General features: G+C 42.6%; 1 protein-coding gene across 22 annotated transcripts in view; it reads right to left on the reverse strand.

The window, feature by feature from the left end:
* The window catches only part of Asph (aspartate beta-hydroxylase), a 205,420-nt gene that overhangs the window by 163,524 nt on the left and 15,813 nt on the right, over positions 1–26,083 (reverse strand). For 7 of the 22 annotated variants that reach the window (XM_021161304.2, XM_029476172.1, XM_021161305.2 and 4 more), the window contains exons 2-3: positions 10,880–11,029; positions 7,595–7,663 (exon numbers count right to left, since the gene is read on the reverse strand). In XM_021161304.2, coding sequence (XP_021016963.1) covers positions 7,595–7,663; positions 10,880–11,029 — 219 coding nt within the window. Of the gene's footprint in view, positions 1–416; positions 2,731–7,594; positions 7,664–9,359; positions 9,405–10,879; positions 11,030–15,189; positions 15,573–21,984; positions 22,141–26,083 lie in introns of those variants that run through there. The other 15 variants (XM_029476170.1, XM_029476171.1, XM_029476159.1 and 12 more) reach the window with 10 other exon arrangements.

Below are 26,083 nucleotides of genomic sequence, written 5' to 3' on the forward strand. Positions count from 1 at the left end.
CCTGGAAAACCCTCTAGCTTACACAGCATCATTCAACATTCCAAGTGAAAGAACAGCGGAAAGTAGCCAAAGAACCACACACAACCTCCAGCTCCCCTTCCCAATTTAACTGAACTTGAAACCAGAAAAGTGGCCCAGTACATGAGCAGGCCGGACAGCCACTTTGGGAGCCAGTGCTGCATAGACGGCACAGCGCAGGTCAGTTTTTTAGATGATGAAAACTGAAAAGGCAGAGTTAGCACAGTGATTTACAACTCTGTAACTAATTGAACACTCATATACACAGCATACAAAGTGGTCTTTCAAAGTCAGCCCATGAAGTAAGACATGAAGTAAGACAATTCCTATGAAACAAAATTACAAAACAAATTCACAACTTCAGTACATGTAATCAATAACACTTAAGAAAAGTTACATTTGCTTTAGACCACAGTTTTGCCAATAACTTTATTCTTTCTCATACACACACAAATAAGCCTCAGACACAAGTTGAAGGAAGTCAAAGAAGTCAGGGGTTCATCAGCTGCCTGTATTTTATCATCACTTAGGGTTTTTTAGATGCACTAATCGGAGGTGGTATAAAATTGTTGGCAAGTTACCACGTTTGCTTTACAGTTGGGAAGATGGGCATAATTAATTTCTGTACATATAATGTGCATTAGTATCATGACGATACAAAACCTGATGAGAAATTAATTACAAACGTTTTTAATACAGAAATTTAATTATTCATTCCTGACTAAAACCATCCACAGTTAGTAGTCATGACACACAAACAAAACTGTTTTGAAAACCGTTTCTCAGCCAGTTGGGTAAGTGACTTTTATTGTGTTTAGGACCTAAGGTTGTAAATTTAAAACTAACAACCATTGATTATTTCACAGCATTCAAATTCCAAATGAGTTTAGTCCTGAGTGTGAGAACTAGAATGGCTCTGAGAAGATGACTAAAGACTCCTCAGTCACGACATTGCTAAGGCCTGAGCTGAAGTGCCTGTACCCTTAAGTGAAAGCAGCTTCTGGCCAAGTCCTCAGTGACAGAGTAAAACACTCGCTGAACACAAGAAGGAGAAAAACTCCTAACAACCATTTAAGCTTGGGAAGCCCTGGCCCACGAGTGGCACATGTAACCATGTACAAGAGTAGTGACATTAGAGAGAGAACTGCTGTGTTCTGATTTCAGGAACTCTACTTCAGCTGGCATTTCGTCATCCCAGAGCAAATGGCTGATGAAGGTAACTATGTAAAAAACAGAGAATATCTGGGAATGATACTTAAATAAAACTGTCTGAAACTCCAGTGTATTCTGGTTTAAAACACATGAAGACCCAAAGCTGAGCAGAATTTTAGAGGCTCTCAACTGGAGCTAGACAATTTCAGAGTCATTCGAAGGGCAGCAATAAACCTGTCAGGTGGCACACCGCTCAGTCACAAGGGTAGTCACTAACACGTCCTTTCAGAGATGGATTCATATAGAGCTAATAACTGATTTTGTATTACTGAGGTGAACTCAGTTTCAAAAAGCTAAGACAAAGCTACTGCCATGTTCATAGTTTGGGAAAGAAATTTTTCTCCTAAAAATGAAGGACCACTTCAATAAATTTAATTTATAATTCTACACATTATATTATACATAACTCACAAATCAACAGGTAATAAGTTAGTAAAAAATGGAAAAGCCTAGTTCAGGAAAGATAGTTTTAATATGTACAACATTCTGCAAGACGCACATTCACACTCTCCCTCTTTTATAATAGGGTGACCCAAAAAAAAGTTACAAATTACCTTCTCTAGATTTATATTTGAAAATAAAATTGAAAACAAATTCTGATTTCAGAAATGGACATATTCAGACCTATTAGTGTCTGAACTCAGAAACTTCACTGCCCTAAGGCAAAAACATGGGATTTTTAAATTATGTCAAAAGCACCATTAATACAGAGCTTTAACAAGATTGTAGGGACTTATATGACTAGTCAGTTAACCTAGAGAAATTACAGGTTCAAAAGTACCAGCTTTTAAAGAGCCATCACTGTACAGCAGGCAGGTTAAAGGTCAACAGAGAGCATTCGCTGCTGATTAGACATGCCAGAAATGGTTTTAGAATCACTCCCATTAGGATTATCATTAAAAGTATGAGAAAGACAAGCATCAAGGGTTAAGTACAACACAATTTCCAACTTAGTTCAGTGAATACATAAGTTGAGATAAGATGATACAGAAACCAATTATACTACCAAGAACATCGTTTCCAATGCACTTTGTGAACAGCTACAGGAGTGAGGAATGCCACTTCCTTTGTGGGTGTGGAGGGAGCCAAGCGAGGGGCTAGCTAAGTGGCTGTGCTGGGCAGGATCAGGATCATATGGGTGGCATTTATCTGAAGTCACCACTGCCCCACTGCACGTTGAGCCCTGCGTAAGCAAAGGAAGAGGAGGAGGCTGCTCCGTTTTACAACCCACTGCTTCTCAGTCCCTGAGTCCAAGTTACTGATTATGCAAATCCAAAATGACACAGGTCTTTCCCTGAACCCCTTCATTCTGTGACGTACCATCAACACCATCTGCAGTTTCGCTTTCTTCTTCCTCTTCTTCTAGCATTTCAAAAGGAGTCATTATGTCATAGAGAAATGAGAGGAAACCATAAAACCAGTCTGAACTCTCCTCCGCTAAAATATTAAGCACTTCCTCAAGAGAGTCAATATTCTCATTACTGCCATCTTTGCTCAGGCCTACATAGAATAAGGGAGAGAGAAAGAGAGAACAAGAAGAGCAGTTAGGTGGAAAACTTAAGCTTAGGCAGAGTGATCTCAAAAGGGGGACGTATCATGGTCACAGGTTTACAAAAAGGTAATGCGGAGAATAAAGAAACCGGTACAAAGCACACCTCCAAGTCAGGCTTCAATCCACCCAGCAAACCTCACGCTCCGCCCAGCTCATGAGCAGATCATCTTTTTCCCACTACAGCCTTGGGCAGGAAACCCGGCCAAGAGCATCAGCACACTCTGCAGACAGTGATAGGAGAAAGTGATACAGAGGGCAAAGCAAACGCTTCCGACAGCCTCCCAATCTGCACACAGATGAACCAGACCTGATCACACGCCCTGGAGTAAACTGCAGGTGCACCGGAGCACGTAAGCCAGCGTGCAGCATCTCATCTGGTATCCAGACACTCAAATATGGTCATTCATATAAAACACCTAACTCAGTTAGTGCTATACACTCTTACAACTTGTTCATGGCCTTGTAAGTTAGAATGAGCTGGTAAGTCCTCTCTGCCTACCTAGAAGAACCCCGAGGAAGGCTGAGAAGGCTCTAGCAGCCACTGGCAGGGGGGTAGGGATAGGGGGCAACCCTGACCCCTCTTCCTCTTGCCCATGAAAGAAGGCATTCTTACTGCAAAGATTCTTGTTCTCTGCTGTTTTCTAAGCACTGCTCCCAAACAGGACCCTCTGAATAGAAGAAATAAAGATGTAAATTATTATGACCATCTCCAGTGGGAAATGGCCCAGAGTAGGGAAAGACCCTTGAGATGTAAAGTCAGTTCCCCATATACCGAAGGCCCCAGAATTTGAGGAAGAAAAGCAGGTGGTAGTTATGACAGGAAGAAATATGTACATCAGAGTCTCCAGCGCCTTCGTAACCAAAGCTGGGTCACTTCAGGTCATTTACAACACAACTTCTCCATGTTCCACAACTACCAGCAATACCGACGACATACAAGAGATAACAGAATCCTGGCTACCTGTAAAGCGTACAGTGAACTTCTCTGCTATTGTCAACTGAAGAACTAGACCCTGTCAGTTTCCACATGTGAGGGCAGAGGAAAGACACAAACTGCAGTCAGTATTTAATCAGTTTTTGACAAGTCCCAGGTTTTTTCATTTAACTTGACTCTCCCAATGCTATGAACAGAGATCTGCATTTCCACCCAAGACCTGTGAGAAGAATACTTCTCCCCACCCTAAATGCTACCACCGTGTATTTAGAGAAAACCCTTGTTGTATTTCATTATCCTCTGTGCTCTAAGTGCTTCATATTACTACATATAAAATAAGAAACTTCCGTGCTTCAGCATGGCAAGTGGCACTGAGCAGCAAATATTTGGACAATGACAACAATGAGAGTTGTGTGTGTCCTGTATATGGACGTATATATTTGTGTACATCACATACTTGTGTGTGTGCATATGTGGTCGTCAGAAGTTTCTGTCAAGCATCTTCTTCATGACCCGGCACTGAGCCTGGAAGGCCTTGAGGTTCACAGTGAGTTTGCCTTGACTGTGGGAGCCCGGGTAGGTGCCGAGTGAAGCAGCACAGGGTATCTCCCTAAAGGAGATCACTGAGTAGGCTAGAGGAGCTGGGCAGCAAGTCCTGAGGGATTCTCCTGTCCCCACTGCCTGAGGAGAAATGAACTGTTGCACTGTAAGAATCCAGATTTGGGTCCTCAGGCTTGGGCAACAAGGGTTTTACCAACCACTCCATCTCTAGAGCTGTATCTGTAGTTCTTAAAACAGGAATGCCAGGCTGACACGAAAAATAATCCTGGGCACAGACGTCCGCTGAACTGAGTCCACCTCAAATGAACAACACTAAACGCTGGGCGAGCTCCATGCTCCTCATATGGCCTCACAGTCTTTTCCAGTCTTTGCTTAGGCTGAGTGCCTCCGCTTGGTGCTGCAGCCACACCTGACTGACAGGGGTCAGCTACATGCTAGCTGTACAACAGAGGGGCAGGCTTGCATCTTCCGCCGAGGCTATTATAAGACGTTACTTCTAGAACTGAGTCCTGGGCATTCCTGCTGACAGTATGTGGGGAACAAATTTTATTTCTTTATTTTATTTTATTTAGATTATGAATCAATTGCATCACTTTGCCCTTCCCAGTTGGTCTTTCCTCCAAACCCTCCTGTTGCAGCTCTAGCCAGTGCTTGCTGTCTCTCCAGTTCACTGCCTCTTTCTAATTGTGGTTGCATATGCATGTGTCTATAGGTTTCATTAACACACTGAAACCAAAATCACTTGCATTTCAGACAATTTGGCCTAAACAATAGGAAAGTCTATGTCCAAGGGCAGGGCATTTTCAAAGTACATCAGGATACTTAGAATTGGTAGGATCAGTAGGAGCTATGGGTCTTGAGGAAAATCTAAAAAGAAAAGCAGCATGTAGACTTTCCACAAATTAGTATGATTTAGAGTTAGGCTTCAAATGCCAGGGGAAAAAAAGTATGGCCTGCGTGTCAGGTCTGTGGCCATTTAACACTACATTAATTACTGTGCCTCTCAATAATCTCTGTCCTCTCCCCTCCATTACCTTGCTTCCTGCCTTTACCTAAAACTACGCCCTTAAGGGCCAAGGTCTCATCTCAACGAGGCAGAAAACAAAGGCTGGTGTCAAGTGGGGCATGCTCTGTAGCTCCTCCCCATCGTAACTACCATCGTAGCTACCATCCTAAGGGATTGTTGTTCATGACTTCATTTCTGTCACTTGCCTAAAACTAAGGTCACCTGAAGATTTAATGTAGGTACGGAAACTCTGATTTAGATTGACAATGAGGAAATTAGAGTCAGAAAGCAATTAACATTAAGTCAAGCTATATCATGAAAAATGCACAGTGGACTTCCTACTGTAAATAGGAAACACCACCTCCCACTGTGCCTAGGGAAAAAGCATACACCAAGGTAGGGCTAAGTCAGGAGCTCTGTTACAGCTGAACATAAATAAAACTGCTTCATTCTTAGAATTTGTTTTAAAAGGAAGTAAAATCTAACTATGCAAAGCTGCTAACCTGCTACAATACCTTTCTATTGCTTCATAATCATAAATTCACAAAAACGTTTATTTATCATGCTACTAAACTTAGGGCATATATAATACCAGGCCACAGCTATTGCTTTGCTAAGTAATTCGATCTGAAGCTTTAATCCATATTGCTTCATGCGAAGGAACAGGAAGTGAGCTGCTTAAAACCAGCAAAAACAGGCCAGAGTACACAAAATCTACATATTCAAATCACCACTAGCCTTCCTATTAAGACAGTATTTTAAAACAATGAGGAAATACCAATCTTTATTTAGTTCAAGAAAAACCTAGCTGTTAACATAGTTACAAACACAGAGAGGAATCCATGACTGTCAAAACAGGAAAATGTGATTAAAAACCACATGTATGTTTTCATGTAAACTTAAATACAAATAGGATATTAAAGATATTGTCAGCCATGGTTTTATTTCAAAACTAACTTATGTAAAACTTGAGAAATGTACAGCTTCATCTATGGTCATATCATACTGAACATTTGGCCTTCATTTGGTCTCATTATGTATGCAAAGCAGAGCTGGCCCTAATCAGTATTTGAATGGGAGAAATTTACATCTTACTGTCAGGATTAATGATGTCAAATAGTACTTTAAAAAAAATCTGTTCCTCATTTGAAAACACATGAGGACATTACCTATATCTCTGAACATTAAGTTCAGAATATGAAATGCTTAAATCTGGAAACACAAATGAAGCTATAATTATTAAAATTTGATGTATTAAAAACGACATGCTCTTATAAGAGCAATTTAAAAAGTCACAATGGAAGAGTGCTCATTTAGTATATCAATAAAAATGAAATATTAAGTTGCAAAATATCTTCCATAAAATGTTTACAATTCCCACACCTGAAAGGCCAGGAGAATGAATGGAAATCTGCAGCTGCCAGGCATGGGTGGGGAGGGAGTTAGGGGGTGGAGGAATCTCTAGGAAGTCCCAGAGACCTGGGATGGCGGTGGGTCCCAGGACTCAATGCAGGTGACCTTAGCTGAGATGCCTAAAACCAGTGGGGACATTTAACCTAGAGAGGCCACCTCTTGTAGACAGGCACGACCCCCAGTGAACACCAACACACTCAGAAAACTTTCGATCCAAACTTTGCCCTGTCAAAAAGAGATGCAGGGACAAAGATGGAGCAGAGACTGAAGGAATGGCCAACCAACAACTGCAGATACCAATCTCTGACCATGTTAATGATACTCTGTTATGCTTACAAACAGGAACCTAGCACAACTGTTATTTGAGAGGCTCTACCAGCAGCTGACTGACACAGATGCAGATACTTCCAGCTAAATATTGGATGGAGGCTGGGAACCCCTACGGAAGAGTTAGGGGTAAAACTGAAGGCCCTTAAGGAGATGGCAACCACACAGGAAGACCAACAGGGTCAACTAAGCTGGACTCCTGGGAGCTCCCAGAGACTGAGCTACCAACCCAAGAGCATGCATGGGCTGGATGGAGGCCACAGGTTGCCTCGTTCTGCCTCAGTGGGAGAGGATGTGCTTAATCCTACAGAGACTTGATGTGCCAGGGTAGGGGGATACCCAGAGGGGTCCTACCCTCTCAGAAGTGAAGTGGTGGGGGGAGGGAGGAGGGACCCTGTGAAGGGGGAACCAGGAGGGAGGGCAGCAGTTGGGATGTAAATAAATAAATAAATGAACAAGTCAATAAATAGAAATGTTTACAGTTGCTACAGATAATTATTAAAGCAAAAGTATTCTTCTGACGTCAGTATCTGACTCCTTCTAACAAGAAGAGAGACAGAAGAGTACTTGCCTAGTAAAACTTTGGCATCATCCACATCAAAGTCCCCATCGCCATCCGCATCATAGACTCCTAGTTTTCCTACAACAGGAGAGACATGATAGACACAGGAATAGAAAGAAAACAAATTTAATAATACATCGTCTCTGGCTGCAGTTTTTAGACACCATATATATTACTGATTCCTCTCCACTTACCGCTGCAAAGCCAAACTGTAAGAATATACTATCAAAGGCTGGAGAGATGGCTCAGCCGTTAAAGGCTTGGCTCACAATTAAAACTGTAAGACTACACTATCAGAGCTCACGGGCAGGCACCTACAGACTTAGAACGGTCTTAGCTGCATACTTCCTAAGAGAGGAGTGGTAGGTTTGTCCTAACGATTCAGGAATATTCTAATTCTATCACTTCACAGGAATTTTACTATTCTCTCCAAAATATTTTACATAAATTTTGGGACATATATAAGAAAAATATCAACCCATCTCTAATGGTCTAACAATTGCATATAATTTGAGGTTTCTGAGGTATAAAACTTCACTAAACTATCAACAATCTATGCAACCCAAGCTTCAAATAAAGATCAAATATAAATAAACCAACTAGAGCATAAGTACTTGATACAGGGAAGGATGAATAGTTTGACATTCAACAATAAATTATTTTTAAAAAGCATGCATCAACTTGAGGTGGGGTGGTCAGTTCCAGAAGTAAAGTTGGTGAAACTGGAGGCTTCCTGAAATGGTGAGGGAAAACACCCACTTAAAAATGTCCTTGGCACCAGATATCCATTACTTAAGGGGAAAAAAAAGGAAGGCTTAAAAAGGAACAGTGAGAAGCCAGGCTCCAGGTTCATTTGGCTCTCACTCAACAATTGCTGTTAGCATTGGCTTAGCATTTCAAATGAGTGAGAGAAAATATCTGTGTCTGTATGGATGTGGCACCTGTCAATAATAAAATGGATGGCCTATAGCTTAGGCATGAAAAAGAGGTGGCACATCTGGGAGGCAGAAAGGATTCTGGGAAAATGCCAGGCACAGAAGATTTTCCTGGGAAGATGTGATAGACGCATGGTACCTAAGCACAGGTAACCAGCCAAATGGCAAAACACAAATTAGAATAAATGGATTATTTTAAATTATGAGCTAGTCAGAGAAGAGCCTAGCTATATGGCCAAGGTATTTGTAAGTATATTTTGAGTTGAGTCTTATTTCTAGGAGCGTGGGGCTAGGAAGAAGAATCAAACCAAACTTCAATAGATAAATCTTCTAAGTCCATACCCTAGCAATTATTCTAAAATCAACATTGTTTATAATTCATGACTGAACAAGAACCATGGGGAAAAATCATACTGCACAGCAATATTTTAAAGAGCAAAAGTATACCATGCTTATGAAAAATACATGGCAAAAAATACTATTTCCAGATCTTTAATTCAAAGTACAATTGCAGCAGGAATTTTGGTGCAGAACAGAATTCCCAGATCTAGTTTTGCTATACAAAAGTCTAACTTAGTAAACACACAAGAAAACTGGTAAGAAAGCAGGGATGAAGATGGTATCCTTCCTGCTAAGAAAACCAAAGTAATAACCTGTAATTCAAGGCTATCCATAGTATAGGGCCTTAATACCATTTTAAAGACAGCAAGTGACATTACAAGGGGACCTTGTAAGAATCTTACAAGGGGAGACTGCTTCTACCATTTACATTCTTGCTGTAGATGACTAGGTCTTAGAGACAGATGCAAACCCACTTAAGCTGCATCTCCAGTGCCTACCTTGAAGTACCTCTGATAAGTTATAACGGAAGTCCTTTGCTTTGGCTGCATGTATATAAAAACATGAAAATTGTTATTTATCATTAAAAGTATACAAATTACCTAGCAAGACTGTATGTTAATGAAATCATACTTTTTTCTTTATGATAAAGTAAAACATTTTTTTAATCTACCTATTTGGAGCCACTTCCCTTGAGGCAGTAAGAGGGAGAAACATCAATGAGTGACAGACATATATAAGCATCTTGTGTTATCCTTTGTTTTTCTCTATGACTGCATGAGAGGTCTACTGTAAGAGGGCAGATCTTCAACACAACATTAGCAACTGCGTAGTTTTCTTACTGACATATCTCTGTCATTAACTGGATTAGTAAAGGGGATGGCCATTCGTCATAACTGCCAACAGTGAAAACAAATGATTGTCATCACGGTCTCAGGATAAACAGAGTATAGTCATAGGATAAAGTATTACTCAGGACCTTACATGTATAATGGTGCTAAATGTAAGCAGGCAACTCAAAATGTGACACACACGTAGTACATGCTATGCTCAGAACACCCAAAACAATCACAGAAAGTCAAAATCTCATGGGAGGGAAAGAGTGCACAATAGACACGCTCTAAATTAGATGACAATTGCGCAAAATTGGGAATATATTAAAAATCAGTGAATTTTAGATTTTCAAATGTTTACAGTATTTAAATTATGTGACCTCTCCATTTTTAAAATCATTAAAAGAAAACAAATCATTTTAAAAAACATTAGTGTGGCTGGAGAAATGACCCAGCAGCATCTGAGAGTGCTACCCGCTCGCTCTTCCAGAGCACCCTAACTTCAGTTACCAGAACCCATATCAGGCAGCTCCAAGGGATCCATTGCCCTATTCTGACCCACACACATGCATACACTCACATAGGTGATTATATGAAGAGAACAGGAAGTACCCCCAGGTACTTCCTCAAATGAGGATGGAGATGCCCCCTACCTAACCACGTGGTCCACCCAGAACTCACCCAACCATGCGCACACACTCTTATCTCATCAGACATGGACAGGTAGGTGTTCCTTGAAAACTCTCTCTAGAGAAAGGTTTTGCAAGTCAACCACTGCAGCTCACATCTGTATCCCCAACACTTGGAAGCCAAGGCAGGAGGATCATTGTAGGTTCCAGGCCAACCTGGGCTATACAATAAGATGCTACTTCAGATCTATGCCCACTAAAGGAATCAGGTCACGATCTAGAATTTGTTAAAATTCATAATAAACCTGAACAGAAAATAAAGAGTGCAGAAAATAGCGAAAATGAACTTAACAAAATCTGTTTTGATGGAAGCACCCATATAACCACAATAAATAGAGAGCCTACACAGAAATCTTCAAGATTCAGGTCGCTACTCTGGGGCAGACCTTTGCTTTTTCAAGAGTCAGTGGGAACCAGTCATAACACAAGAGAAGAAATAACAGTCCTTGGATCTTCACTCTAGCAAGCTCACTAGAGAAATCATACCCTAATTCTTACCTAGAACTTCTTCATAATCGACCAAGTCAAACCACACGACAGCCACAGATGTCCAGACGCCGAGCAATGCAATGACCATGAACCATGTGAAAAAGGACCCTCCTGAAATCCCTCCTCTTCGCCCATTCTTGTGTCCTCCGTGCTTTGCCTCTGTGTGGAGAGAGAAAAATGGCATTTGTCATCACAGCGAAAGAAGATACTTGGCTGAACGCCATTTTGACAGTAATTTGATAAATCATTTCAGAAACACGTTTTAACTAAATTCTCAAAGCGCACTACATAAATTAATGACTCTGAACAGGGGAAGTTTCTGCTTACTCAGTCACCATGCTTAAATAATCTTAATTTTGAACACAAGCAAACTCCTGATGGGTTATGCTTTGGTTTTGTTTTTAAATAGGATTCCTTCCAAGTCCTTTGTCAAAACAGTCTGCATGGCAACACTTTTGTGTTCGAATGGCTACATGCCCTGCTAGCAGACACTGGTATGTCATCCGCCTTCCTGAAACTTCAGGTTCTTGCCTTCCTGTACCAAGGAAAATACTGGCCCCGTTTTGATATTTCTCACTGTTGTCTTGTGTTATCCAAAAATGTAAGTTTCCAACTAGCCAAAGCTGTTCAGTTTTCATTTTGCTACAGCATCCAAGTCTTTAGCACGTGGCATGGACATGGGGACAGGCAATCTGTTTTGCCTTCCCCTTCTGTGGCTCTCCATCCTACATGGCTCTCTAATCCCTGAATGGCTGTGCTGATCTTCCTGGTGCCTTGCGGCTCTGCTGGCTCCTTTACTGGAAGCTGCCTTTTCCTGGTGCTGGTGAGTTGCTATTTTCTGATGGAGTGATATCTCTTGTCAACACGCGATCAGAAACCCACCCTAGAACCCTTGAAGTTCAGTATCAATTAAATGAAATCAAGAGGTGCCTATGGATCTTTTTCCATATCCTATTTACATTGTACACAGCCCTGAGTCATAACCGCCACAGAAGAAAACAATCCCCTCTAAAATTATGCAATATTGGGAAAGGTGAGAGAGAGGAGGTACAGAAACAGAAATCACAGACAAATAGAAGCAATCCAGTCCAGTTCCACCTCCCTCCTTTAGGAGACCCAGTAGGGCGTGGGAAGGCAGGAAGCAGGCCTTGCCAACTGGACTCAATGCAGGAAACAGCTCTGTAAACTGCTGTTCACCAAGTGTCGTTTATCACATTTGCAATGTTTTATGTGCCTTATAATCCTCCAGAAATATTCTTCTAATGGTCAAATAAACAGCAGTCACTGGTCACTACTAAAAAAAAAAATCAATACTTTTTTTTTAAAATTAGCATCATATTCACTTTAAAAAGAATGTTATATTCCACAATTATAAACAAATATACTTAGAAGGTTATATCATATCCCCAGAAGGACAATGCCAGGTATGAGTGGCACTGTGGGCTCTTCCCACAGCACTGGCCTGAGCACTGCTACATACATCTTGCCCTCATGGCAACTTGCCCACATTTCTGCTAAAGGTGTTTCTAGAGGCTTAAGCAGGACATTGTTCATTCTGTGCAACTATTTCTCACGTGGTACAACATCCAACATGCTGAGTTTCCCCAGCCCAAAGGCAGATGGGTCCCAGGATTATTCACCAGTATCCCTAAGCATCCCTTGCATGGGGCATTTCCTGCCTAGAAACCCCTGAATTCTCAAGGGCAGGAATCTTCACCCTCATCAGCACTGCAAAGCTCAGGAAATGACCTCTGCGGTCCTAAGTCCTCAGTGTCTAAAGAGGGCTGACCTGCATGACTCACATCTCCATCCGCTGTTACTCAGAACCCACCTTCTACCTCCAGACATGCTACTAAAAGAACTAGCGGCTTCAGGAGGTTAAATACTTCCACTGCAGTACTCAGAAAGAAAACTGAAACTGTTTGTTAAAAGGATATTCTTTTCTTAGATTTGTTTTATGCATTGAGTATTTTGTGCATCATATGAGTGCTGGGTGCCTATAAGGTCAGAAGAGGTCATCCGGAACTGGAGCCATGGCAGGTTGTAAGCTACTATGTGGGTGTGCTGAAACTGAGCCCCGGGCTTCTGCAAGAGCCACCTCTGCTCTCACCAACTGAGCCAGTGTTCCAATCCCAAGAATATTCATGTTTTAAACCCATTAGTAGATCAAAACCTCAAGAGATCAAAAGACTAACTCAGTCTTAGTGTGTGTACACACTCAAACACATGTGTATACTTAAGTATATTCCTGTAACTACATTTATAAAATGTAGTTTTATGACTAAATACGATCTTTTATTGTTGGAGAACATGGTTTCCAATATTTTTATAAGTCATAAATAATCACATTGTAAAATTTAATAAATCATTAAAATAATACAAAATACGCTATCTCTGAAATGTTTCAAAATAAGGGAAGAAATGGCTAAGTCCTCTGGGGCAGGAGGACACCATCAATAGCAGTGTTCAGGGTTTAGTTTACTACACGTTTATAAACAGGAAGACATCTTCCTAAGCCATAAGAAAAGGCCCTTCTTAATCTTATATAACATCCCGAGAAGTCCATGATGGAGACATGGCCCGGCGATCGAGTGTGCACCGCTCTCATGTTCACTTCCCAGGACCCACAGCAGTGGCTCACACCAGCCTGTAACTCCAGCTTCAGTGGATTCCAAGGCCGCCAGCCTCTGTGTGAACCTGTCATGTATGCACACCCATAACTAAAAAACAAAACTAAATGTTTCTTAAAAATGAAATACATTCAGTTAAAATCAATGATAAAACTACAATAAACTGGGTTCTTGGCTTATCTGTTCTTGGCTATTCCGCCACACACCACCTTTTCCTACTGTTCCTCATTAACTAAAATAGCAAATTGTTAAAAATACTTCATCCCTTTACAAAGTCAATCAGTGTGTTACTCCAGCATCATTAACCTTATTACTATTAATACTTGTTAGTTCCATAAAGGAGAAGAGCATTACATCATAGGAAAATCTTTCTATCAGCACCTCAAAGTCTTTCCTTTAAACATGCTGATGAGAAACGCTAAGCTAAGCATGTGCGGGGCGGTCCCTTTGTGAATGTGCTGTGCCTAGTCCCCAAGGGCAGCAGAGCTGGTTTCTGACTCAAGAGAACTGTGGTAAAGCAAATACTTGAGTTTCAAACTCCACGAACAAACTCAAAACCAGGATGTTGTCACAAGAATATTCTGGAAGAACACCAGCAGCTGATGCTATTTTCTCAGATGAAAATAAATCTTGAGTCAGTCTTCATCTTGTTCTCTGGCTCTATATCCAAGCTACAGTCCTAGGGACACTATGGTCACCAGGGTTTTGTAGAGCTAAGAATATCGCAATTCATTTTCTGAAATGAAAATGAAATGGAATTCATTTTATCCAAGCTGACTCATCAAAATGATGTCCACATTAGAAAATGTTTGCACATGGTACTGGACAGAACCTTACTATGGAGAGTGACAGTTCCAACAATCAGGAGAGAAGACTCCAAAGTGAAGCCTGGGCTAGGGACAAAGGGCCACTGTACGCTGGCGGAGGAAAGGGTAAACAGAAGGGTCAAGTCATTCATTTGCCATTAAGTAAACTGCACACCATTCACGGACAACTGTTAGTGGGCTTGGTACCTGCCATTTCACACCGATTCTAAACAGAGCATCTGAAACATTCAAACAACAATCCCTTACACGGAGTTTCAATACACCTAACCGATGCACATGCTTTTAACTTTTTTTTTTTAACAAAGACAATCTTTGCTTATAAAAAAAAATAAAAGATATAGACAAAACAGTAAATTCAACACATTAAGGGAATGAAAGTATCCATTTAAGAAACAAAATTCTAGTGTCTCCTATTTTGTTTTTCATTTACCCTCTGCTGCACATGAAGTAGGTCAATTTCCATATTAGGCAAGCCTGCTCGAACCAAGCACACTCACTGATACAAGACTGGACTTACATAGCCCTTACGTTCCCTATCCTTTTATATGAACTCTGAACACAGAATTCTCTAGGTCCATTGTAACAGACATACCAGACTATGGAAGTTTATACAATGTGGTTTACAGTAGTAGAATATAATAAAAGATAGTTTAGGACACCAATGCCTATTCAGATTAAAGACAGATCATTCCATGAAAACCCAGCCACTGTGAACACTGGATCTCTCCAGAAATTTAGGACAGAAAATGTGGAAGGCTAAAAGCACTCAGCCAAAAAGCCTCTGAAGGGAGCACAGCTGAAATGAAGCAACAAGCTGGCAGCTAGGTCCAGGCCCCATTCATGCCAAACAACAGAAATATACCTTTATCTTCAGCCATTTTGATTTCTTCAATCCATGCACAAAATACACAGAAGGGAAAAAACTAAGGCGTCCCCGGGAGGTATGGGGCACCCAGTGGTTCTTCCCTGCAAGAACTGTGGCTACCAGTACTGCCAGGACAAGGGCTCCAGGGCTGAAACTGGACCTGACTGCACACTGCTCACCAGCTATTTTTAGAGACCACTTACTTCCCTGTGGCCACATGCTGCTAATCGCTCAGGCAGGCAGACTGCACTCCTGACAATCTGCGCCCTTCCCACTCAGTATGGATGCCTTGCTTGGCTTGTCCCTACCTCTTCCAACTCCAGGCTCCAAATGAAGAAGCAGCTGGACAGAACACACAAGGAAACAAACTGTACCACCAGTTTGTGTTTCTTCCAAACAGGCTTCCAGAGCCTCAGCTTCCACACCAAACCACTGTGTAATTAAAGGAGCCCACATGTGGCCCCAAGACCAGAGGCAGCAAGAGTCAACCCTCCAGAATGTCAATCAAAAGTCTGCAGGACTAGTTAGCCAGTTTGCTTACAGGAAGACAGATGATCATGAAAAGCAATGAGTGAACGCCCAGAATCCTGATCCGCAACACTATCATCCCAGGGACGGCAAAATTCAAGCCAGGGTATGAAGACATTTCACTGGAAAACAAGAGAGGACTGGGGGCCACTGAAGGAAAGAAACAAAGGGGAGGGAATGGTAGGAAGGTTAAGAAGGGAGGAAAAGTTCCCCAAAACTGGTCCTGGACAGAGATTACGCAATCCAACATCAAAGGGTTCCCTTCTGGGAAATGAAATTGGCCCAATTTTAATACCATTTTTTCACTGTTCTAAGATTAGCAGTTTATAGAATTCATTCTAGCTCTAATTAATACATGAAATTAATTTAGAGCAAGGGGAATCTAGAGCAAGCAGCAACCTTTCAAAGCTGCTTATTCTTCATCTTTCGATTTCTTCAGTCCAACTTAAGTATTCATAAGCAAATGAAACATTTAAACATTTTGAAGAGAAGTCAGTAACTTAAAATATGACAGTCCAGATACAAGACAGAGTGAAGAAAGTACCAGAGGCAACTGAAAAATCTGTGTCTTGGTTTCCAAGGATGGAGTTAAAGATGACCTTCTGGTAGCTAATAAAATATTGTGAATATAATAGGACAGTATCATACAATGCTCTATAACAGTGAATTATAATAAGTAAATATTTTGGAAGCTTTTCTTGAGGGTGCTAGGATGGTAAGGAGCACGCCATGGGACCACATACCACAGCTGACTCACAGAGTGGCCACACTTCTGGGGCTGTGGCCTGGTATGGATTTGAAATGGATTATCAGTGTCTCCATCATCCCAGGCAGTCAGCATACCTCAGGATATCAATTTCCTGCTTACGTACACACCAGGCATGCACATATTTGCCAAAACCATCCACATCCCGCATTTTCTGGAATCACTCAGAACTACTGCAAAAAAATCTGCTTGTACGTTCTCAGTTCACCTATTTTAATACTCCCAGCTATCCCCAACGCGATCAATGCCAACATGCTCCCAGCTATCCCCAACGTGACCAGTGCCAACATGCTCCTGAGCTCTTGGCCAGCCTGTGCTGGGCCAGCCTCGTTAAAAAATTCCAAGACAGTAGCCATTTCATTGAAGTAAGAATCATGGCCATTAAATTGGGGCCAATGTAAGCCTCGGGCTTCTTCAGTACAGAGCTGGCTATTCCTTGTGTGTATCTTAGCCATGGCCATATGGACGCTACTGTTAATGTGCTGGACAGCTTCAGGTCAACTTGATACAAACTAGAGTCATCTGAGAGGAGGGAGCCTCAGTTAAGAGAATCACTCCATAAGATCAAGCTGTAGGCAAGGCTGACTAGTGACTGATGGAGGAGGACCTTGCCCATTGTTGGTGGAGCCACTGCTGGGCTGATGGTCCTGGGTTCTGTAGGAAAACAAGCTAAGCAAGCTCGGAAAAAGCTAGTAAGCAGCCCTCCTCCATGGCTTCCGCATGAGCTCCTGCCTCCAGGTCCCTGTCCTGCATGAGTTCCTGTCCTGACTTCCTCCAATGATGCATTATGATCTGGAAGTGCAAGCCAAATAAGCCTTTGCTCCCCAACTTGCTTTTTGGTCAGTCATAGTGATTCAATGCAGCAAAAGAAAAAGCTAAGAGAGTTAACCTGTTCCTTCTTCTATATTCTTCAATAATGAAATAAGCATTGTTATGTCTTTCTTGCCTAATTTTGCAAAGGTGGCAGACCACCTGTGCCGCGGGGTAAAGAGAGAAAATGGCTGAGATACCACTTTAAGTCATTCATGTATTCATTGCAGGGAAAGTAAGTTGTGAATTTCAAGAAAGCGCCCATAATGATAATAACTTTTTTGATAAGGAAGAATTCTTCTAAAGTTTTTTAAAAATAAACTAGATTTGTATATGCCAAATCAACACCATGGCAAACACTGACAGCCACTATCAAAGTACCAGCTGCTGGAGCTAAGAACCAGCCCTGGGTACAGGCAGGGAACAAACCTGTAATGTGAACTCACAAACTATTAATATCAACCTGATATGACCCGAGACCACAAGAGCCAAGACCTACATCCACTGAGCCACCGGCTGCACCTGTCTCCAAACACCTGCCAGGTGAAAATCTATGCACCCTCTCTGTCCAGTGCTGGCCTTTTCCTTTCCTTGGTCCCCAGCCACTCATTTTCTGCAACAGCATCCCTAACTTAGCCTGGGGCTTCTTAATCTCTTCCTCCCAAGCCTGCATTCCTGAAGGTCTGTACAGCAGGGTCCCTGGTGATTGGATGCTGGTCAGGGGGGCACACCAGCACCGCTGCTAAGAGCCTCAATGTGGAAGAGTGACCAACAGCAGCCGGGAAGCAGGGATTTGAAGGCTGGATTTGATGAGTACACACTATATCCAAGTTCTAGAACATCACAGAGAACCCATGAATATATATGATAGTATGATAATGTATACATATGAACAAATAAGCAGTCCTATATAAGCTCTCATAGTCTCAGTCTCAAGAAGGAAAAAGCAGCTCTGTTTTGACAACTGCAACATTATCAGTATCTTGCACCTCCATCCCCAAAAGCCTAGCAACAAGAACCCCACTCCTCCAGTGTTCCTGGCATGCGATTACACACCCCTGCTCCTGCCACATGCTCTGTGGCCTGCCCAGCACCTCAATCTTACTGTAACCAAATGGACTCAACAGCCAGCCCTGGGTCAAGATGACAGATTCTCTCCCTCTTTTCTTCATACCCGGAAGCCTTGCTCCCTATCTACCTAACAGTGTGCTGTGACCTCAACCTAATTCACTGTCTTAGGCACATCTTCATTCTTGCTGAAATACTTCTGCAGCCCTCTGGGCAGCCATTCACAGAATCTAAAACCCTACTGAAAGGGTTGAAAGTGCTCTGCTTATTTAGCTCCATTATGATGACAGCAGGGCACCCCACTATTTAAACCAACACACATACCCCAAAAAGGAGCTTCCCTCCATACACTGACAGTACCTCAACACACATGAGCAAGCAGTATCATTCTAAACCTAATATAAGCAGCCAAGGATACCACCAAAGTAACCAAGGCAAAGCTGCAGACACCAAGAAAACATATTCCCACTGACTCCTCCCCCAGCCATGACCTCTGCCCCAGGGAACAGAATGAGAACACACAAGCTATTCTTGGAGCTTGTCTAGTTACTGATTTCTCTACAGATCCTGCAGCTCTCTCCCTTCTCCCTCTCCACCACCCCCCCTCCACCCCCACAAGCTTGCTGTTTATATTTTAATATGGGCCTTATCTCCTAAGTGATCCCTGACTCCAGTGTAATGCTGAGAGGAGGTGGGGCCTCCAGGAAGTGCTCCTTAGGTTAGTGGGGTAACCCTCAAAAAAGGGCACCCACCTCCCTCTCAGTTTTCCTGACTCATAAAGGAAGCCAGCGGCTTGCTCTACCATGTGCCTCCATGATCGGCTGCTCTCCCCAGAGGCTCAGAGTGATGCAAATGCCCAACCTCGAGACAGACTTCCTAGAACCATTAGGACAAACGTTACCTCTTTATAGGTTTAATTAGCTAAGGTGTTCATAACATGAATTGATGAAGACACCCCCCTCTCTCCACACCCAAGCTGGAGAACACAGCTTGCCATCCAAGTCCTCTCCTGCCACGCTGGCCACTTTTGCTACTCGGTCATCTCACAGCACTGGGCTGACATGAAGGCCTCCTCGGTCCTCCTCCCTGAGCATAGCCGACCTCTCAACAGCGGTACTATGTCCATTACAGCTTCCCAGTGTCCACAAACACTGCTTCAAACTTCTCTGCCCTGAAATGCATTCTACCAGGTTCAAGATTCCCCTAACCTTACTAGAATCAGAGAGAACCTAAAAGTGAGAGCAAGGAACTATCTTGAGAGCCTACACCACCCACGCCTGCTGCACTCCTCCCAGCTTTCTGCCTGCTCTCCCTGTGGCTCACCACTTTCGCTCCTCTCCTCACAGGCACAATCCTTCAAAAGCACTTTGTTTGTTTATTTATGTATTTATGTATTTATGTATTTATATATTTATGTATTTATATATTTATATATATATATATATTTATTTATTTAATTATTTGCATGTAAGTGTTTTGCCTCTGTATATGACTATGCGGTGTGTCATGTACTTGCCTGCTGCCCGCAGAGAATGAGAGGGCATTGGATCCCCTGAGACAAGAGTTACAGAGAGCTGTGAACGGTCTGGTCTGTAGAGAGCGAGTACTAGCAATTTGAGCCTGGGTCCTCTAGAAGCATAGTCAGTGTTCATAACCGCTGAGTCTGCACAGGTACAATTCTTCACAGAGTTCTTATGTCACTTTTACCTTCCCACTCACAACTTAGAAACTCTACACTGGCCTCTACTTCAGCACACCCGAGAGCAGGATCTCCAAGGTCACTCTCGTGAGTCTAGTATCATAGTCACATGGAAAGCCTTCTGCACCATCTTCTTTGACCTCTCATCAGGATTCTCTCCCATTCCGTTTCCTCCTCCTTTGCCTTCTGAATGAAGTCAGGTCATGAAATCTTCAAGGGCATGGCTGTTCCCTCTTTCAAGCTTGAAAGGGGAAAGGTTTCATTAATCCTATACTATCTATCCAGCGAGGGAGAAGGAAGTAGTCATGGAGGGGCCACGGGTTTCCTAGAGGGAGATGCAGTGAAGTGTCCCTTTCCCCTCCCTCTGTACCACAGACTCCTCTGTTATTTCCATCAGCTCCTGGCCTTTCTCACTTTCAGTCTGCCTTCTTGGGTCAATCTCCTCTATGTGACTTTGGAGATTGACAAATTCCTAAGCTTGGTCCTCTGCCATTTCCTGCTCTCTTGAGCCACTCTCAGCAGTCAAATGCATCTCTCCTTTGGCTACAAACCCTACATGTCCTGTATGGATGCTTGACCTGCACACGCGTTTCTGACATCCCTCACTCCCCCCTGCAAGGGCAGAGTCACACATCACTTCCCAGAAGCCAGTTGCTTAAGCCAAAAATCGTGGCATTTACACCCCACCCCACCCCACCCCTTTTCCTTCACTTCAGACTATTTCCCCACTGTGGGCAGGGGCTAATTATGCAAGGATGTGTATGCAAGAATGTGGGCTCCCTCCACACCGGGGTATCCTTGACAATTAAAATCAGAGTGCCCCAGCATGCCTATGGAGGCCAAAGGATAACCTCAGAGAATCTGTTTTATTTTTCCTTCACCCTTGTATGGTTTCTGGTCATTCGCAAGCACTTCACCCACTGACCCATTTCACAGGCCCCTGATCAACTGTTTCAGTGACCTTTCTTACGATTTGTGTTTGTTATGAAAGGAAAGGGTAGGCAAATCTGTTTGCTCTCATTCTGCCTTTTGAGTATAACTTACTATCCAAACCCAAGTTCTCTTCCACTATTCCACCGCAACATAACTTCTCTGCTTTCCACGGCCACGGTAGTGCTTCAATCAGATTACACTGTAAGATTTTAAAAACAATAATAATCCTTAATGTCTCATACTACTCTCAAGATAAAACAGAAAACCTTCAAGATGGAAAGGGGAATAGAGTTGGCTCCGGGGAATAGAGTTGGGAATAGAATAGCTCCGGCTGGCTGCTCAAACCTCAGCTTTCACTTCCCCTGAGCTATTTAAAATCTACACACACACACACACACACACACACACACACACACACTCTTCTTGTCTGTACCCCTATTTATGCTCTCTGCCCAGCCAGCAGAAATGTTCCAACGCTCAATGCTCCCACCACCACATACAGTCACTGCTCTGCCCCCTGCCTCACTATTTCCTGTTCACTCTGATACACCTCCTCCCCAAAGAAGCGTTCCCAGTTTATAAATGCTCTGACAGCAATCTGCATGCCACTGAGGATTAGACAGCTTAAGACAATGGATATTTAATCTTCTGCCTCCAGAATGTAAGTTTCACTAAGCCAGGTACAGAAGAATAGATCTCTTCATTGGTGAATACTTCCACTGCCCCCCCTCCATGACTACTTTTGAAAACACTGAATGACTTACTTTTCCCACACTGGATAATACAGGATTAATCAAACTCTTCCCTGTTTAAGCTTAAAAGAGGGAACAGCCATGTCCTTGAAGACTTCTTGACCTTAATTCATTCAGAAGGCAAAAGATCCGTAGCCTGGTTCCCTACCACTGCCTATGTTTTAATACCAAAAAGTAAAAATCAATTAATTCAACATTTAAGCATTTCATGTATTTAAGTTAGGAGGGAAGTATACCTGAAAAACTGCCAAATTAGTTCAAGTTCCCAAATCTCCATCAATGTAAGGCTCACAGTAGAAAGCGGCCTGTAAACTGTGAAGGACAGAACAATGAAGCCAAGCGATTGCTAAGCTCAGCTTAGGGACTCCATCCATCCACTGTCAATCTTCCAGTTTGGAGAAACTACATTATGATGTTCAGTAAAAAATCAAAAAGAAAAAAAAAAAGAAAAACAAAAAGAAAAATTGTTAGAATTAAGTTCTCCCATTTATTTATTTTCACTAAAATTAGTAACAGATAAAAGAAGGAAGGAGGGGCTGGAGAGATGGCTCAGCAGTTAAGAGCATGGACTGCTCTTCCAGAGGACCCAGGTTCAATTCCCAGCACCTACCAAGCAGCTCACAACTGTTTGTAACTCCAAGATTGACACCCTCACACAGGCATACATGCAAGAAAAGTGCCAATGCACATAAAATTAAAGAAAGAAAGAAAGAAAGAAAGAAAGACAGACAGACAGACAGAAACTGAAAACATGGCTACTCATTTAACTCTTAATGCAGACACAGTGGTTGTGAGGACAACAGGGGCTGCCAATGCTGATCTTCAATTGTATGCTTGAAAGCTTCTTGATTTTAATTCATTCAGAAGGCAAAAAGGTCCACAGCCCACCTAAATAAATAAATAAATAAATGTGCAACATTTACATTTAACATAAATGTAAGAATAAGAATACATAGGAATACATAAAGCTTAAAGACTACGTGAAATAATAAAGCATGCCATGTCTTAGAATCAAAATATTTGAAAATTAAAATAAAAATATAATAAAAATGGTAGATGCAATTGTGACCAAGTCACATTACCATATAAATTAGTAACGATGAAGGTGTCTTAGTCAGGTTGTACCCCTGCACAAAGCATCAGGACAAAGAAGCAAGTCAGGGTTTACTCAGCTTACACTGCCACATCACCAAATGAAGTCAGGACAGGAACTCACACAGGGCAGGAACATGGAGACAGGAGCTGATGCAGAGGCCATGGAAGGGTGCCTCTTACTGGATTGCTTCTCCTGGCTTGCCTAGCCTGCTTTCTTATAGAGCCCAGGGATGGCACCACCCACCATGGGCTGGGCCCTCCCACCTTGATCACTAATTGAGAAAATGCCTTACAGCTGGGTCTCACGGAAGCATTTCCTCAAGGGGGGGATCCTTTCTCTGTGATAACTCCAGCTTGTGTCAAGCTGACACAAAACCAGCCAGTACAGAAGGTAACTGCAAAGCAAGAAGGCTATAACCAGAAATTATAGAGCAGGGCTAGGGAGACAGTTTTATCAAGGAAATGAGGACACACAAACATGGGGACTTGAGTTTATCCCTGACAGCCATGTTAAAAAAAAAAAAAAAAGCCTGGCTATGGTTGTACAGCACAAGAACCCACACACAGACTTGCATCCACATGAAAATGCACTTAAAACAACTGTAAGAATTATACACCAAGAACTGCCTCTATATAGAGATACCCTACTCGACAGGCAGCGTATCTAAGGTAGTGATTCTCAACTTGTGGGTCACAACCCCTTTGGGAAGTCACATATCAAATATTTACATTACAATTCATAATAGTAGCATAATTACAGTTACAAAGTAGCAACAAAATAATTTTACAGTTTGGGGTGTGGAGGTTTGAATAGGTATGGCCCCATAGACTTATGTGTTTGAATGCTTGACCCATAGGGGGGACACTATTAGAAGTTATACTCTTGTTGGAGGAAGTATGTCACTGTGGGGGTGGGCTTTGAGGTCTCCTACACTCAAGGTATGCCTGTGTAACATACAGTCCCCTTTTGCTGCAGATCAAGATGCAGAACTCTCAGCTCCTTTGTCAGCACCATGTCTGCCTACAAACTGCCATGCTTCCCACCATGACAATAATGGACTGAACCTCTGGGCTGTAAGCCAGTCACACATTAAATGTTTTCCTTTATAAGAGTTGCCATGGCCACAGTGTCTCCTGCAAAAACTAAGTAGACAGGGGTCACCACAACATGAGGAACTGTATGAAAGGGTCGCAGCATTAGGAAGGGCGAGAAGCACTGCTCTAAGGACTCTAGAGAGCCTCCCAGCGTGAGTTATAAGGGAAGCTTTGGGCCACACAATTATCAGTTCTCATCTTGGAAGTATTCAACTAAATGAAGCTTGTAAGCAACTTCTACAAACCCTGGACACCAAAGGCTGGATGAGCCCCCACACGGTAATACATCATATGGAATTTGTTGCTTTGTGTGCGCCCTCGATTAACTGACTCTACGTCTCACCTTTTCACTGTAATAACACAGTGTTGATAAATCCAGCACTTTGCTGAGTTTTGCCATTCATTCTAGTGAATTACAGAATACATGGTGGCTGTAGGGGCCCTCAGACTTGTGGTCAGCTAGTCTGAACTCAGGGCCCTCAGGAGGCCCCAAGCCATGGCTAGTGTCTGAAGTGAGACCGATCTTGCAGAGATTTTCCCTCAGGCTTCAGAGCTTGCCTCACTCCTGGTGCCCTTCTCTTAACCCACAAGAACTGCAAATTTTCTTACATACTTCTGGTTCAGGAAAATTTTACAGCTTTGCCAAAAGCTGGAAAGCACACTTCTATAGAATGGTAAACTGGGTTTTCAAAAATTCTTACCACATTACAACAATAAACACAGCAAAGAACTTAATAACATACATGAACTCCCAAATCGCCATTTAATGCTAAATGAGAGCAAGGGACTGGGAGAATTACAGGCAAACGGTAAAGCTTCCTGGAAGAGACTCTCATTCCACAACGGGACACACATTCAAGCAGTGGGTGAAAGAGAGCACTCTGCCTCTGAGTGACAGAACAGGGAGAAATGTGAAGCAAAGGCTACAGGGAAAGGGTCACACACTGCAGCCTGAGCTCCTGGGAAGGTGCAGCTTTCCCTGGATGATAGGGGCAACAAGGAAGTAGCAAGTATGCACCACCTTGTAGTTCACTCCTAAAGAGCTGACTCCCCACACAACTCCTTGTCGTTCTGTTTGCCGGTGAAGGTCCCCACCTGGCCTTCCAAAGAACTGAGGTGGCACTTGGCACCTATCTCTTGTGAGCAGCCTGCCAGCCAATCTTACCAACTGGCAGAGGAGACACCGCTAGGAGCCTGTGAGGACAGAGGCTTTTCAGTCTCACCACCACCACCACCACCACACACACACACACACACACACACACCCCTGCCTGGGAGCTCCTGAGATGCAAAATCCTTGATTAGGCACTTAAGGACAGGGCCAAAAGATACATCATGGGAGGCACTCAGCAGTCCTTGCCCCCTGCAGGTCCTTCTGCTGCCTGCAACAGACAGAACTTGGCACTGAAGATGAGATCAGTGCTAAACCAGTCAGACTTAAATACAGAAGGTGACTGGGATGTTGAGGAATCTGTCACACGATGGAAGACAGCCTGTGCTCCCTAGAGGAAATGAGGGATTAATCCTGCCCAACTAAGCACAATGACTAGGGGAGATGAAGGACTTCCACTAGTACCCTGGCAAACAGAGATGCAGAAGATAAATGTCTACACAATGAAAATTAGCCAGTAAAAACGACTGGGGTACTGCTTAAATGTGAGTGTGTTCTCAATGTTTAATTCAATTCCAAAATACACAATTCAATCTGAAATAATTTTATAATGAATATTGCAGATTCTATTGTGAAGAATTTACTGAACTCATTAATCCATTTTCACCTTTTAATCAAGCTCATTTGTACAAAACACTTCAAAGTAAACTGTTGACATCAGTACCCGTCACATCAGTTTGTATGGCACATAGCTCTTAGTGTAAAGTCCACATGAAATGAAGAGCATTAGTCCTAAGTCGCTATCTCCTGAGTTTTAACGAATTTGTGTGCTCTGCTACCGCTAACTAGACTAGAACAAGAACCCTTCCTATTAAACTAATGGTGGTTCCCGAGCTTGTCTCACCCTATCCCCCTTGCCAATGGCTCTGCTGCTCTGTTGGATGCTATCCTGTTTAATTTTCTTACGGCATATTAGGTCTACCTGTTCTTAAGAGTCCTATGAAAATGGCACCATATAACGTGTCTTTCATGTG

Source organism: Mus caroli, chromosome 4 (assembly GCF_900094665.2).
Source record: "Mus caroli chromosome 4, CAROLI_EIJ_v1.1, whole genome shotgun sequence".
NCBI lineage: Eukaryota > Metazoa > Chordata > Mammalia > Rodentia > Muridae > Mus > Mus caroli.